Source organism: Dendrobates tinctorius, unplaced genomic scaffold (assembly GCF_039654945.1).
Source record: "Dendrobates tinctorius isolate UK_male_01 unplaced genomic scaffold, ASM3965494v1 ptg000030l, whole genome shotgun sequence".
Lineage (NCBI taxonomy): Eukaryota > Metazoa > Chordata > Amphibia > Anura > Dendrobatidae > Dendrobates > Dendrobates tinctorius.
This window is the reverse complement of record NW_027361698.1, coordinates 20160055-20176198: the sequence shown is the minus strand read 5'-3', so window position 1 is coordinate 20176198 and position 16144 is coordinate 20160055. Positions and strand designations below refer to the sequence as shown.

The 16144-nt window shown below is 40.0% G+C and overlaps 1 protein-coding gene across 7 annotated transcripts in view; it reads left to right on the top strand.

The window, feature by feature from the left end:
• The window catches only part of ALPK1 (alpha kinase 1), a 268067-nt gene extending 252739 nt beyond the window's left edge, over positions 1-15328 (top strand). For 6 of the 7 annotated variants that reach the window (XM_073571946.1, XM_073571943.1, XM_073571947.1 and 3 more), the window contains 2 exons: positions 2437-2617; positions 14803-15328. In XM_073571946.1, coding sequence (XP_073428047.1) covers positions 2437-2617; positions 14803-15041 — 420 coding nt within the window. In that variant the 3' untranslated portion in view covers positions 15042-15328. The remainder of the gene's footprint in view (positions 1-2436; positions 2618-14802) is intronic. The other variant, XM_073571948.1, reaches the window with a different exon arrangement.
• The last annotated feature ends 816 nt before the right edge of the window (positions 15329-16144 follow it).

Below are 16144 nucleotides of genomic sequence, written 5' to 3'. Positions count from 1 at the left end.
GTATATGTGAACACACCCAGTCTATAACCAGCTGTATATGTGAGCGTACCCAGTCTATAACAGCTGTATATGTGAACACACCCAGTCTATAACCAGCTGTATATGTATATATGAGCGTAACCAGTCTATAACCAGCTGTATATGTGAACGTAACCAGTCTATAACCAGCTGTATATGTGAGCGTACCCAGTCTATAACCAGCTGTATATGTGAACACACCCAGTCTATAACCAGCTGTATATGTGAGCGCACCCAGTCTATAACCAGCTGTATATGTGAACGTAACCAGTCTATAACCAGCTGTATATGTGAGCGCACCCAGTCTATAACCAGCTGTATATGTGAGTGTACCCAGTCTATAACAGCTGTATATGTGAGCGTAACCAGTCTATAACCAGCTGTATATGTGAACACACCCAGTCTATAACCAGCTGTATATGTGAGCATACCCAGTCTATAACCAGCTGTATATGTCAACACACCCAGTCTATAACCAGCTGTATATGTGAGCATACCCAGTCTATAACCAGCTGTATATGTGAGCGTACCCAGTCTATAACCAGCTGTATATGTGAACGCACCCAGTCTATAACCAGCTGTATATGTGAACACACCCAGTCTATAACCAGCTGTATATGTGAGCGTACCCAGTCTATAACAGCTGTATATGTGAACACACCCAGTCTATAACCAGCTGTATATGTATATATGAGCGTAACCAGTCTATAACCAGCTGTATATGTAACGCACCCAGTCTATAACCAGCTGTATATGTGAACGTAACCAGTCTATAACCAGCTGTATATGTGAGCGCACCCAGTCTATAACCAGCTGTATATGTGAACACACCCAGTCTATAACCAGCTGTATATGTGAACGCACCCAGTCTATAACCAGCTGTATATGTGAACACACCCAGTCTATAACCAGCTGTATATGTGAGCGTACCCAGTCTATAACCAGCTGTATATGTGAACACACCCAGTCTATAACCAGCTGTATATGTGAGCGTACCCAGTCTATAACAGCTGTATATGTGAACACACCCAGTCTATAACCAGCTGTATATGTATATATGAGCGTAACCAGTCTATAACCAGCTGTATATGTGAACGTACCCAGTCTATAACCAGCTGTAAATGTGAACGTAACCAGTCTATAACCAGCTGTATATGTGAGCGTACCCAGTCTATAACCAGCTGTATATGTGAACACACCCAGTCTATAACCAGCTGTATATGTGAGCGTACCCAGTCTATAACAGCTGTATATGTGAAAGTACCCAGTCTATAACCAGCTGTATATGTGAACGCACCCAGTCTATAACCAGCTGTATATGTGAACGCACCCAGTCTATAACCAGCTGTATATGTGAACGTAACCAGTCTATAACCAGCTGTATATGTGAGCGTACCCAGTCTATAACCAGCTGTATATGTGAAAGTACCCAGTCTATAACCAGCTGTATATGTGAACGCACCCAGTCTATAACCAGCTGTATATGTGAACGCACCCAGTCTATAACCAGCTGTATATGTGAGCATACCCAGTCTATAACCAGCTGTATATGTGAGTGTAACCAGTCTATAACCAGCTGTATATGTGAGCGTACCCAGTCTATAACAGCTGTATATGTGAAAGTACCCAGTCTATAACCAGCTGTATATGTGAACGCACCCAGTCTATAACCAGCTGTATATGTGAACGCACCCAGTCTATAACCAGCTGTATATGTGAGCGTAACCAGTCTATAACCAGCTGTATATGTGAGCGTACCCAGTCTATAACAGCTGTATATGTGAAAGTACCCAGTCTATAACCAGCTGTATATGTGAACGCACCCAGTCTATATAACCAGCTGTATATGTGAACGCACCCAGTCTATAACCAGCTGTATATGTGAACGTAACCAGTCTATAACCAGCTGTATATGTGAGCGTACCCAGTCTATAACCAGCTGTATATGTGAAAGTACCCAGTCTATAACCAGCTGTATATGTGAACGCACCCAGTCTATAACCAGCTGTATATGTGAACGCACCCAGTCTATAACCAGCTGTATATGTGAGCATACCCAGTCTATAACCAGCTGTATATGTGAGTGTACCCAGTCTATAACCAGCTGTATATGTGAACACACCCAGTCTATAACTAGCTGTATATGTGAGCGTACCCAGTCTATAACCAGCTGTATATGTGAAAGTACCCAGTCTATAGCCAGCTGTATATGTGAGCGCACCCAGTCTATAACCAGCTGTATATGTGAACACACCCAGTCTATAACCAGCTGTATATGTGAGCGTACCCAGTCTATAACCAGCTGTATATGTGAAAGTACCCAGTCTATAGCCAGCTGTATATGTAAATACACCCAGTCTATAACCAGTTTCAGAACATGTGGACTAGTAAAGATTATCTTTAATTTCTGTGTCTCAGATCATGGAAGGAAGAAGCATAAAAGAATGTGTGAGTGTGGAGCCTTATATTCTTGGCGATTTTGTAAAACTTACGAATAACACTAAAATTGTGAAAACCGAGTATGAAGCCACCAAGTACGGTCTGGCCTTTGGACATTTTGCCTATGAATATTTCTCTGATATAGTGGTGGATTTACAGGGTAAGATTTTACAAACATCAACTATAGTGTAAGAAAATACAGGTACTACATATGGATATTATATTTACATGCATTTCCGCTTAATTATGTAGGATGTATTCTACTTAGACATCTGTTATTAGGGTTAGCTGTAAAATCTGTTCTCAGTGAAGATTTACCCATTATTGAGCTAGGAGATGACAGTGCTTTTAAAGTTCTATAGAGGGAGGAGCTAACAGCAGACAGACATTCTGCAGGTTCTCCTGAAACGTCAGTTACAGTTCTCTATAGAACTTTATGAGCACCAACTGTCATCTCCTATCTAATGGGAATTTCTGTATTCAGTAAAGACAGATTTTACCAGTGAACTGAGAATTTTGAGAATGATTAGTCCAGGAGGAGAAAGAAGTGGGTTTCTTTAAATAAAAAAATAACAGTTTCTTATTTTCACACATACTGTTGATTTATTAAGAAAAAGTAAAATGTTTATTACTCTGTAAATATGGGTATTTATAATGACTTCTTTATTTGATGCTGTACATTAAATCATAGGAATCACAGCAGTAAAATTTGAGGTTTAGTTATAATATATATTTCATTGCTAATGTGCCATAATATGTGATTTGTTTTGATTAATTTATTTCACCTTAATTCTTCTTCACATGCAATTGAAATCTAGAAATTGCACCAGCGACACGATTCTGGTTCCCAACCATAGAAAATAATAAATGATTGTGGGTTCTAAGCGGAGTAAGGGATTCCTGTATATGCCATGCATGTCTTAATTGAAGGTATTGAAAAAAGTACATATGTGGTAGCTGGAATTCATCTATTAACTACTGAAAACTTTTAAAGACTCCATCCAACTGAAGTTGATCTATAAATAGGATCCCTGCTTGTCACCAGGGGCTAAAGCCCTCTAACCTGAATATTTCCGGCAACTTTGGGTTTTGCCATATAGGCGTAACTGGAGTAAACCCATCAATATTAAGGTGTTGCTTAGTTTTTTTCTCAGGTTGTAATCATGAGGACTAATAATAATAATAATTTTATTTCTATAGCGCCAACATATTCCACAGCACTTTACATTATAGAGGGGACTTCTACAGACAATAGACATTACAGCATACCAATAAACACATAGATCAAAACAGATACCAAGAGGAGTGAGGGCCCTGCTCGCAAGCTTACAGTCTATAAGGATAAAGGGGAGACACGGAAGGTGAATGGTAACAATTGCTTTTATTGTTTGGACCATACCTAGTGTAAGAATCGGGTGTTCCTGTTGCTGCATGAACCAGTTAACAGTCTAAATATGTAACAGTACAGACACAGAGGGCTATTAAATGCATAAAGCATGTGAAAACATGATGCGAGGAACCTGGTTATGGTAAAAAAAAATTTGAATGAGCCACACAGGGATATTTAGGTTAATGCGTTGAGGTGATAGGCCAGTCTGAACAAATGCGTTTCTAGACACACTTAAAACTGTGGGGATTGGGGATTAATCATATTAACCTGGGTAGTGCATTCCAAAGAATTGACGCAGCACGTGAAAAGAGACGGGAGTGGGAGGTTCTGATTATTGTGGATGTTAACCTCAGGTCATTAGCAGAACGGAGGGCTATGGTAGGGTGGTAGGCTGAGATGAGTGAGGAGATGTAGGGTGGTGCTGAGCCATGGAGTGCTTTGTGGGTGAGGGTAATAAGTTTATACTGAATTCTGAAGTGGATGGGTAACCAGTGTAAGGACTGGCACAAGATAGAGGCATCGGTATAACGATTGGTGAGGAATATTATCCTAGCTGCAGCATTCAGGACAGATTAGAGAGGGCAGAGTTTGGTAAGAGGGAGACCGATTAGTAGAGAGTTACAATAGTCCATACGAGAATGAATAAGATAAACAGTAATAGCTTTTGCAGAGTGGAACGTAAGAAAGGGTCGAATTCTAGAAATGTTTTTGAGGTGCAGATAACAAGAGTGAACTAGTGATCATATGTGGGGGGTGAATGAAAGCTCGGAGTCAAGTATGACCCCAAGACAGCGGGCATGTTGCTGGGGAGTAATGGTGGAACCACACATGGAAATGACAATGTCGAGCATAGGTAGGTTAGTAGAGGGAGGAAACACAAGGAGTTCAGTTTTTGACAGGTCCAGTTTCAGATAGAGGGAGAACATGATGTTAGAGACAGTGGTAAGACAATCACTGGTGCTTTCCAAAAAGGCAGGCGTGATATCAGGAGAAGTGTATAATTGGTTGTCATCAGCATAGAGATGGTGCTGGAACCCAAATCTACTGATTGCTTGACCAATAGGGACAGTATACAAAGAGAAGAGGAGGGGGCCTAGAACTGATCCTTGAGGAACCCCAACAGTAAGAGGAAGATGATAGGAGGAGGAGCTAGCAAAAGATACAGTAAAGGAGTGGTCAGAGAGATAGGAGGAGAACCAAGAGAGAACAGTGTCCTTGAGGCCAATGGAACGGAGCATAGTGAGGAGGAGCTGATGATCCACAGTGTCAAATGCTGCGGAGAGATCCAAGAGAATTAGCATGGAGTAGAGACCATTAGATTTAGCTGTTAGAAGATCATTAGAGACTTTAGTGAGGGCAGTTTCAGTAGAGTGAAGAGAGCGGGAACCGGCTTGTAGAGGGTCGAGGAGAGAGTTATCTGAGAGATAGCGGATAAGTCGGGCGTGAACCAGGCGTTCTAGGAGTTTAGAGATGAAGGGAAGATTAGAAACAGGTCTATAGTTAGCGGCACAGTTTTGTTCGAGGGATGTTTTTTAAGTAATGGATGTATGATGGCATGCTTAAATGAGGAAGGAAAGATACTGGAAGAGAGAGAGGTTAAATATTTTTGTTCGGTGAGTGGTGACAACAGGGGAAAGGGACTGGAGGAGATGTGACGGAATGGGGTCACTGGTGCAAGTGGTAGGGCGCGAAGATGCAAGGAGCCTGATTACTTCTTCTGTTACTGGTTCAAAATCAGAGAGTGAGCTAGATGCAGTGGGGGAGGGAGGACAGTGCATGGTATGAGGGGATTGGGAGATAATTTCTCTGTTAGATATGGTCAATTTTTTCTTTGAAATAATTAGCCAGATTGTCAGTGTGGAGATTCGTGGTTGGGGCCTGCACTCTTGGGTTGAGTAGGGAATAAAAAGTGTCTAAGAGACGTTTCGGTTTATTGGATAGTGAGGTGATGAGGGTGTTGAAATAGGTTTGTTTGGAGAGGTGAAGGGCAGTGTTTTATGTTTTAAGCATAATAATGGATGAAATCTTTGGGTAGATTGTGGAGAAAATCCAGACGTTCGGCGCACCTGGAGCACCGCTGTAGAAAGCGTGTTTGCAACGTGTGCCAGGGTTGTCTCCATCTGTGCCTCGCTGTTCTATGTATATGAGGTGCAGTTTCATCCAGGGCACTTTGAAGTGTTTCATTGTAATGCTTCAGTGCAGAATCAGGACATGAGAGGGAGGAGATAGGGGCCAATGATGACTGCAAGTTCTTCATAAGTTTTTGGGTGTTAATGGCCTGTATGTTTCTAAACGTGTGGAAAGTGGGGGTGACCTGAGCGGGATGGCAGTTCTTGATAGAAAATGATAGAAGGTTGTGGTCAGAGCGGGAGAGGGGAGTATGTGAAATCATCCACTGAGCAAAGCTGGGAGAAGACCAAGTCGAGGGAGTTTACGTCTCCATGCGTGGGGGAGTTAGTATGCTGCGAGAGGCCGAAAGAGGAGGTTAGAGATAAAAGGTGAGAATCAGATGGTGAGAGGGGAAAAGTAATGGGAATGTTGAAGTCTCCCATGATGAGGGTGGGGATGTCACAGCAGAGATAGTGTGGAAGCCAGGTGACAAAGTGATCCAGAAGCTGATGGGAGGGGCCCGGAGGATGATCCACCACCGCCTCTCACATTGGGAAGGGGACATAGTTTGACAGCATAGACCTCGAAAGAAGGGAAGATGAGTGAGGATACTTGAGGGATAACCTGAAAGGTACATTTGGGTGATAGGAGCAGACCAACGCCTCCACCTGCTCTGTTTTCCGATCTTGGGGTATGAGAGAAGTGTAGTCCACCATATGAAATAGCAGCAGCGGTGGTGTCTGTCTGCTGGATCCAGGTTTTAGTAAGAGCCAGAAGGTTAAGAGAATCGGAAAGGAAGAAGTCATGGATGAAGGAGAGTTTATTACACACTGAGTGATAATTCCAAAGGGCATAATTAAAAGAGATAGAAGGCATGCACGGAATATTAATAAGATTAGAAGGGTTTCTGAGTGTAGCAGTTGAGGGGTTCGACTTGCTATAACATGAGTGGCCGGGGTTGGGAGAGATGTCTCCTGCGACTAGGAAAGGAGGATAGAAAGAGTGAGCAGATAGTTAAGTGATTTGTGAGAGCGTCTCGTGTGTTGGATGGTGCGACTGAATGAATCTGTGCTGTTTAGCAATGTGAAAAGAGCGTGAGTGCTATATACATAGGAGAGGAAAGGACAGAGGGGCCGACATGGATGGAGTTTAAAGAGTTTATGCAAGGGTGGTGGATGTGAGTGAATGCAACAGCCAGGTTATAAATTATACAAATGCATATGGTATATATTTGTGGTAATTCAAAGGTATAGGGAACAGATTTATTAATTTGTCTTACCTGTCTCCTGCCATGTCTAACAGCCATGTTATAACTGCCCGTACTTTGATAAATGTACATAAATGCCCCCCTGCATAATTGCTTCCCCAGGCTATGTCTGAATATATAGGCCAGTTCTAAGATCTCTTACTTTATTTTTTTTTTTTTTCACTCGTTAGCAATCAATCAAACTAAGTTGAGACAGCAGGACACAATAAATGTAGTTAGCAGATAAACAAGTGTCCAGGCCTTCATGGATCATAAACCACTTTTAAAGGTTACTTGACATCATAGCATAAGGGGACAAGCAGAGTAAGTTGAAATGACTATATACCATTATATATGCTGCTAAGATGAATTACATAGGTAGGACACATGCAGGATTCAGTGAAGTAGCTTGAAACAGTTAAATACCATTATATATGCTGCTAAGATGAATTACATAGGTAGGACACATGCAGGATTCAGTGAAGTAGCTTGAAACAGTTAAATACCATTATATATGCTGCTAAGATGAATTACATAGGTAGGACACATGCAGGATTCAGTGAAGTTGCTTGAAATAGTTAAATACCTGTATGAAAAGAATAGAGAAGTGTGTTAGATTCAGCCATGTTATAACTGCCCGTACTTTGATAACTGTACTTCTATTAAATGTACATAAATGCCCCCCTGCACAAATGCTTCCCCAGGCTATGTCTCAATATAGGGAGTAGGGAGCTTAGTCTTATTTTCCCCAAAATAACCTGCTTCCAAGAATTGAGTTAATTGGGTTCCCCCCGTATACCCCTGCACAACGGAAGCTGTAGATCCCTGAAGCAGTTTAAAGGATACAGCATTAAATTCCAGTCATTTATATTAAATCATAAATAACTAGGGAAGTTTTACTACTTCCTAAGGCTATGTTCACACATTGCTGTTTTTTATGCCAAGTTTAAGCTGCTTACAAAAAGCAGGTTTTGTTTATTTTCTGCTGCGTTTTTTCTTAGGTTTTGCTGCCTTTTTGGTATGTTTTTGTTACTGTGGTTTTGTCAGGGTACATTGGTCTCTTGCTTTTAGTGGGTGAAAAACACTGAAAGGTTATATGCACACAATGCGGATTTGTTGCATTTCCGCAGTGTTTTTTTCTGTGCGGAAATGCACCAAAAACGCAAAGGATTACTAAAGCAAGGCTAATCAATGAGAATCCAGAATTGTTATGCACATGATGTGGAAAATTCCATCCTGATTTGTAGCGTTTTATTTTCCGCAGCTTGTCCATTCTTTTTGCGCATCTGCAGTGTTTTTCGCCCATTGACTTCCATTAAGTCACTGAAATCTGCAGCAAAAACACAGGTGTAAAAAGGTTTACGAATTTGATGCAGATTTGGTGCCAAAAACGCAGCAGACTTGTTAAAGGGCATGATATCAGAAGAAGGAAGAGTGTGTGGGTGGAGAATCTAGGTTAGAGCCTATCTTGGTTGAAGCACATCAACAATGGGACTTGAAAATGGCATCATTTTTTAAAAATAATATATCTTTATTTAGCTAACAAAGCTGCGCAAAATTCCACATACAAATCCGCATGTAAATCCACATCAAAAACACATGAAATCCGCATGAGGTAGTTCATTGTGGATTTTGATGTGTGTTTAGGATCATTATTCATTTTGTTCCTTTATAGAAGCCATCCTCTTTTCAACTTCAGTTTTTTACAGATCATGTTATGTTTGCATCAAGAATTTGTTGATATTTCATTGCATCCATTCTTCTCTCTACCAAAAGCATGATTGATCCACCTCCATGCTTAGTGCTTGGTGAAATGTTCTTTTCAAGAAACTCTGTGTCCTTTTTTCTCCACACATACTTTTGATCATTGTGGCCAAAGAGTTCTATCTTCACCTCATCATTCCACAGGACTTATTTCCGAAATGCATCAGACTTGTTTAGCTGTTCTTTTGCATATTTTTGACACTGAATTTTATGGTGAGGACACAGGAGAGGTTTTCTTCTTCTATGAAGACTATATTTGTGCAGGTGTCTTTGAACAGTATAACAATGTACCACAACTCCAGAGTTTGCTAAATCTTCCTGAAGGTCTTTTGTTGTCAAGTGTAAGTTCTGATTTGCTTCTCTAGCAATCCTAAGAGCAGCTCTCAGTGAAATTTTGCTCTTTCTTCTAGACCTTATCCTTAACTTCCATTTCATAATTACATTTCAAACTGAGGAAAGGGCAATTTGAAAACACTTTGCTATCTTCTTCTGGCCTATTCTTGCTTTGTGGACCTCCACCATTTTCTAGGCAGCTACTTAGAAGAACTCATGGCTGCTGTTTTTTGGCGCAAGGATAGAGGAGGCTGGGGTTTTTTAATGCCAGGAAATTTGCATCACGTGTCCTTTCCTAACGATGATAGTGAACAAGCCATAACTCTAACAGGCTAATTAAGGTTTGAATCCTTGGTCAAAGTTATCTGAGCACACAACCCTCCAAGATTGCCCAAACTTTTGCATCGGCCCATTTTCCTTTTTTTAATTTTTAAAATGTAAGAAAAGACAATATTTTTTTTTTTGCTTAACCCCTTTACTCCCAAGGGTGGTTCGCATGTTAATGCCCGGGCCAATTTTTACAATTCTGACGACTGTCCCTTTATGAGGTAATAACTCTGGAACGCTTCCATGGATGCCGGTGATTCTGACATTGTTTCTTGTGACATATTGTAATTCATGTTAGTGGTAAAATTTAATAAATATAATTTGCGTTTATTTGTGAAAAAAATGGAAATTTGGCGAAAATTTCGCAATTTTCCAACTTTGAATTTTTATGCCCTTAAATCACAAAGATATGGCACACAAAAAACTTAATAAGTAACATTTCCCACATGTTTACTTTAGATCACCACAATTTTGGAACCAAATTTTTTTTTTTTTTGTTAGGAAGTTATAAGGGTTAAAAGTTGACCAGCGATTTCTCATTTTTACAACACCATTTTATTTCTAGGGACCACATCACATTTGAAGTCACTTTGAGGGGTCTATATGATAGAAAATACCCAAAAGTGACACCATTCTAAAAACTTCACCCCTCAATGTGCTCAAAACCACATTCAACCACATTTAACTTTTTTTCACAAAAAAAATTACTTCAGGTCCAATTTTTTTTATTTTACCAAGGATAACAGGAGATATTGGACTAAAAAAGTTATTGTGCAATTTGTCCTGAGTACGCTGATACTTGATATGTGGGCCACTGTTACGGCGCATGGCAGAGCTCGGAAGGGAACAAGCGCCGTTTGACTTTTTCAACGCAAAATTGGTTGGAATTGAGATCGGGCGCCATGTCACGTTTGGAGAGCCCCTGATGTGCCTAAACAGTGGAAACTCACCACAAGTGACACCATTTTGGAAACTAGACCCCCCATGGAACTTATCTAGATGTGTGGTGAGAACTTTGAACCCCCAAGAGCTTCACAGAAGTTCATAACGTACAGCCGTACAATTAAAAAATCATATTTTTTCCACAAAAATGATCTTTTCTCCCCCAATTTTTATTTTCCCAAGGGAAATAGGACACCAAAAGTTATTGTGCAATTTGTCCTGAGTACGCTGATACCCCATATGTGGGGGTAAACCACCATTCGGGCGCATGGCAGAGCTCGGAAGGGAAGCAGCGCCATTTGACTTTTTTGGCTGGAGTTGAGATCAGACGCCATATTGCGTTTGGAGAGCCCCTGATGTGCCCAAACAGTGGAAACCCCACAATTCTAACTCCAACCCTAACCCCAACACACCCCTAACCCTGATATCAGCCCTAGACTTAACTCTTACCCTAGCCCTAACCCTAGCCCTAACCATAACCCTAATGGGAAAATGGAAATAAATACATTTTTTTTAATTTTATTATTTTTCCCTAACTAAGGGGGTGATAAAGGGGGGTTTGATTTACTATTTATGGTGAGTTTTTATGTTTGGCAGCTGTCATACGCTAAAAGACGCTTTTTATTGTAAAAATAGTTTTTGCATCACCACATTTTGAGAGCTATAATTTTTCCGTATTTTGACCCACAGAGTCATGTGAGGTCTTATTTTTTGCGGGACGACTTGACGTTTTTATTGGTACCATTTTCAGGCACATGATATTTTTTGATTGCTTTCTTTTCTGATTTTTGTGAGGCAGAACCAACAAAAATCAGCAATTCAGGAATTACTTTTTTTGAGAAGGGGTTTATACCGTTCCGTATGTGGTAAAATTGATAAGGCAGTTTTATTTTTCGGGTCAGTACAATTACAGCGATACCTCATTTATATTTTTTTTATATTTTGGCGCTTTTATACAATAAAAACTATTTTATAGAAAAAATAATTATTTTGCATAGTTTTAGGCTGTGTTCACACACAGCGGTTTTTTTCATGGTTTTCCCGCTGTGGTGTAGTGACCACTGTGTCCGCTAGGGGGCGCTGTGTGGATGTCCTAGGAGAGAGGATGAATGGCAGAATACTGAATGACCGTTGTGTATCTCAAGGTGGGTGGCCTTGAGATGGAAACTTTTGTGTGTTGATCAGCAGTGATACTGCTGAGGTGCTGTTTCAATGTGTCTGGGAGAAGTCTCCAGGTAGCTGGGGAGACGGGCGGAGCTAGTTACCTACAAATCCACCCAGGGGTGTGGTTAAGAACGATATTGTAAAGAGTGTGAGAATGGTTCAAGGACCTGTGATGAGGTCATAGCCATGTGACCCGGTGGGCGTGGCTACGGACCATATAAGGTGGCCAGGGTAGGTCACATGGGTGAATGCTGGGACCCGGTTGGTCCGTTGTGGAAGGTCCCACTGGGAGATGTGTCTCCTTTCCTGACAGCACGTGAATGCTGTGTTTAATGTCTGCACGTGCCTGATAGTTCCCTGGAGGGAATGGACGTCTGCAGTGAGCTGAAGCAGCCATGAGGGAACCCTGACGGGTGAGATAACGGTGAGGCTGAAGAGCCTGCATATGGAACATTGCATAACCTGTGTGACCACAGGCTGGACAGAGTGAAGGTCTGTCATGGACGCTATGCAGTTTTCTATTGCTTTGATGGTTTATGATGCATGAATAAACCGCATGGACTGAGATTGTTTATGAAAAACCCGTGCCGGATCTGGTTTTGTGGCGGCTAAGCGAGTATCTCCTACTTGAATAACAGCGCTAACTTACACCGCGGATTTACCAAAAAATCCGCTCAAAAACCGCTTAAAAGAAGTTTCCCATTCATTTTAATGCATTTTGCACTTTATGTGCTTCGCGGTAAAAAACGCAGCATGCTCATTAATTTCGCGGAAAATTCTGCATTTCTAGCTGTTTTCTATGTCTGGGGATGCGCAGCAAAAATGCGCGTTTTCTGGGAAGGAGTCCGGTTTTTATGCAGAAATTTTCTGCACACGTGTGCACATAGCCTGATTCTGAGAGCTATAACTTTTTTATTTTTGCGCTGATGACGCTGTATGGCAGCTTGTTTTTTGCACGACAAAATTATTTCTTCAGCGGTACTATGTTTATTTATATCCGTTTTTTTATCATGTTTTATTTCACTGTTTGTTCGGCAGTATGATGATAAAGCATTGTTTTTAGTCTTGTTTTTTATTTTTTATTGTTTTTTTCATTCAAATATTTATTTTGAGATACAATATCTTTTGTTTTTTAATATTAATTTTGATTTTTAAAAAAAAATATTTTTACAGTTATTTTAAAATTTTTTTTTTACTTTTTTCTAACTTTTTTTTTACTTCGTCCCACTATGTGGCAATCAGTTTTTGCAGGATGATCGCTTCTGCAGCATGGAGATGAAGCAGCATTTCCATGCTGCAGAAACTGTCAGCTCTGCACTGACAGAGAGGTGATCAACAAGTTTCCTAGGTTTGGTGACCCAAATGTCGTCATGACGACATCCGGTCACCATGGCAACGATCGGGACCATGCAGCCTTTTGGGGGTTAAAGTGCTGGGTGTCAGCTGTCAAAATCAGTCTGGTGGTTTTCTTAGAATCTACTGCACCAACTGGTAAAATGTTTGATATGTGATAATATAATGTATGCCAAAAAGCAGTGATTAATCTGGTTAGTCATATTGGACAGCTATTATTTTGAACACTACTGTAAGGAAATAAATATTTGTCATATGCTACTCCTAATGTGACAGTTGTGCCACCCTTATGTATTATATACAGATGCTTTGCTTCTTAAGTTTTATTTTATTCTGATTTTTGGGACGCAGAATGAACAAAAACCAGCATTTCATCAATTTTTTTGGGGGGGTGTTTATACCGTTCTGCGAGCGGTAAAATTGATAAAGCAGTTTTATTCTTCATGTCAGTACGATTACAGCGATACCTCTTTTATGTCGTTTTTTTATGTTTTGGCGCTTTTATTCAATAAAACCAAGTTTATCTAAAAAATAATTATTTTTGTATCGCTTTATTCTGCGAGCTATAACTTTTTTATTTTTTTGCTGATGACACTGTGTGGTGGCTCGTTTTTTGCAGGACAAGATGACGTTTTCAGCAGTACCATGGTTATTTATATACATATGTTTGATCGCGCGTTATTTTACTATCAGTATGATGATAAAGCATTGTTTTTTTGCTTTGTTTTTTTTTTTTTTTTTTGAAGGAGTTCACTAAAGGGGTTAACTAGTGGGACAGTTTCATAGGGCGGGTCATTGCGGATGCGGCGATACTAAATTTGAGTACATTAATTGTTTTGTTTTTTTTATTTAGAAAAAAAGAATTTATTAAGGAATATATATTTTTTTTATTTTGGGATTTTTTTAAAATTATTTTTACAAGTGTTTTTTTTTTATTACTTTTTTATATTGTCCCGGGGGAGGGACATCACTGTCTTGTGTCAGATCGCTGACATCTGACAGGCGCTGCTGCAGACTTCCTCGTGCCTGCTTTCAGCAGGCAGTGAGGAAGCTGCCTCCCTGCAGGACTCCGAAGGCCCTCACGGCCATATTGGATCCGGGGACCTGCAGGGAGGAGGACTCTCGGAGCGACGAAGCACGTTGCGTCGCTCCAGGGGTCGCAGGGAAGCACAGAGGGAGCCCCCTCCCTGCGCGCTTCTCTCCTATGCCCCCGATACACTGCGATCATGTTTGATCGCAATGTGCCAGGGGTTAATGTGCCGGGGGCGGTCCGTGACCGCCCCGACACATAGTGCCGGGTGTCAGCTGTGATAATCAGCTGACACCCGGCCGCAATCCCCGTGAGCGCTGATGATCGCGTGTGACGTAATTTTCTGTCCTTGGGACTTAGGTCTCAGGTCACATGGACAGAATATTACGTCCAATCTAGGAAAGGGGTTCAAATATAAAGGAAATGTGTCATCTTCCACTTTAGGCTTTTTAGAGATCATTTCATCTACCACTTGCTTAACTGTTCACAATAACAGTAATTTTTACTGGTGGTGCCCAAACCTTTACATGACATTCTATATTACAAGTGCCTGTACGATGGAATAAAACAAAGTCTGTTGCAAATACAGTCCCCTTTTAAATTAAACTTTATTGTATTATAGTGTATCTATATATGGGATTTTGTGTTTGGGTGGCGATAACACAGGCTTTTACTGTAATTTTACAGGATGGGTGACTGGAAGTGAGAAAGGAGAAGCAATAATTTACCTAACGGACCCACAGATCCATTCAGCCAACAATACACCAGGAGCCACACATATCAATTTTGGAAAGTACGGGATATACATGTTCTTTACTTATCAACATAAAGAATGCAACGACATTTGTAAAAGACTGTCTCTTAAAAGACCTGATGACAAAATGTTAGCAGAATTTAGTAAATCAGGGAAAAATAAAGGAAATTAAACAGTTATACCGCAGAAAAAAACCTCAACATGTTGAGAGGTATTAGTTTGTTTATAAATGTTACTTTATTAGCTTTGGTTTGGAGTGATACTTCTTTACAAAGTCATCTACCTAATAATAAATAGTGAGCATTAAAGGGATTTCCCCATGAACAAAGCCCATTTTATTTTAATCAATAGATGTTAGAAAAATAATAATTTCATCAATTTGATGTGTTAAAAAATATTCCTGTATCTTGGAATAAAAATGTTATACAATAGGATGTAAATAAAACAAATGTTCCTGTGCTTTTGTTGCTTTTTGTTTTGCCTAATTTACATTAAAACTGTTGTTTTTTTATAATTTCTCTGCCATTATTTTTTCATTGTGTGTGTGAGCTTTTTTTTGTTACATAAGTTGTAGTTTTTTTGTGTCATTTGAGCTATGTGTTAAATTTATATACGTCTTAATTATGGAACTGATGCTTCCGAAAAACAATGACAAAATTGTTTTATTTTTTTATGAAAATCATCATAAATCATATATTTATTTATATTGAAAATATTGTGCAAGTAGTAGGAAGAATGGATTCTACTAAATTTAAAGGGATTGTCCCACAAACAAAGTATATTTTAATAAATAGATCTTGGGAAAGATACGTTCCACAATTGAATGTGTTATTAAATGTTCCTGTGCTGAGATAATCTTATACATGTGCCCCTGCTGTGTACTGTGTAGTGGCTGTGTCTGACCATACAGGGACATGATCTGATCAAACCACAGCTCCTGGGCAGGGGAGGAAGTAAAAGAGCGTATACAGACAGGACAGGATGGGATCTCAGCTTATTTTTTGTGAAGTAAAACGTTTTTGAACAGGCAGAGAAATGTTTTCCTCACAGAAAGGGGCACATTTATAAGATTATCCTAGCACAGCAACATTTTTATTTATTTATCCAATTGTGGAAATTATTATTATTTCAAGTTCTATTGATTAAAATGTACTTTGTTCATGGACAATCCCTTTAAGCCTGGCTCTGTCACTTCAGCCAGGTGTTTTACTCTCAAATGCTGCAATGTTTCAGCGCAAACATACATTTAATCAGTTCCAGGACACCCACAGACTT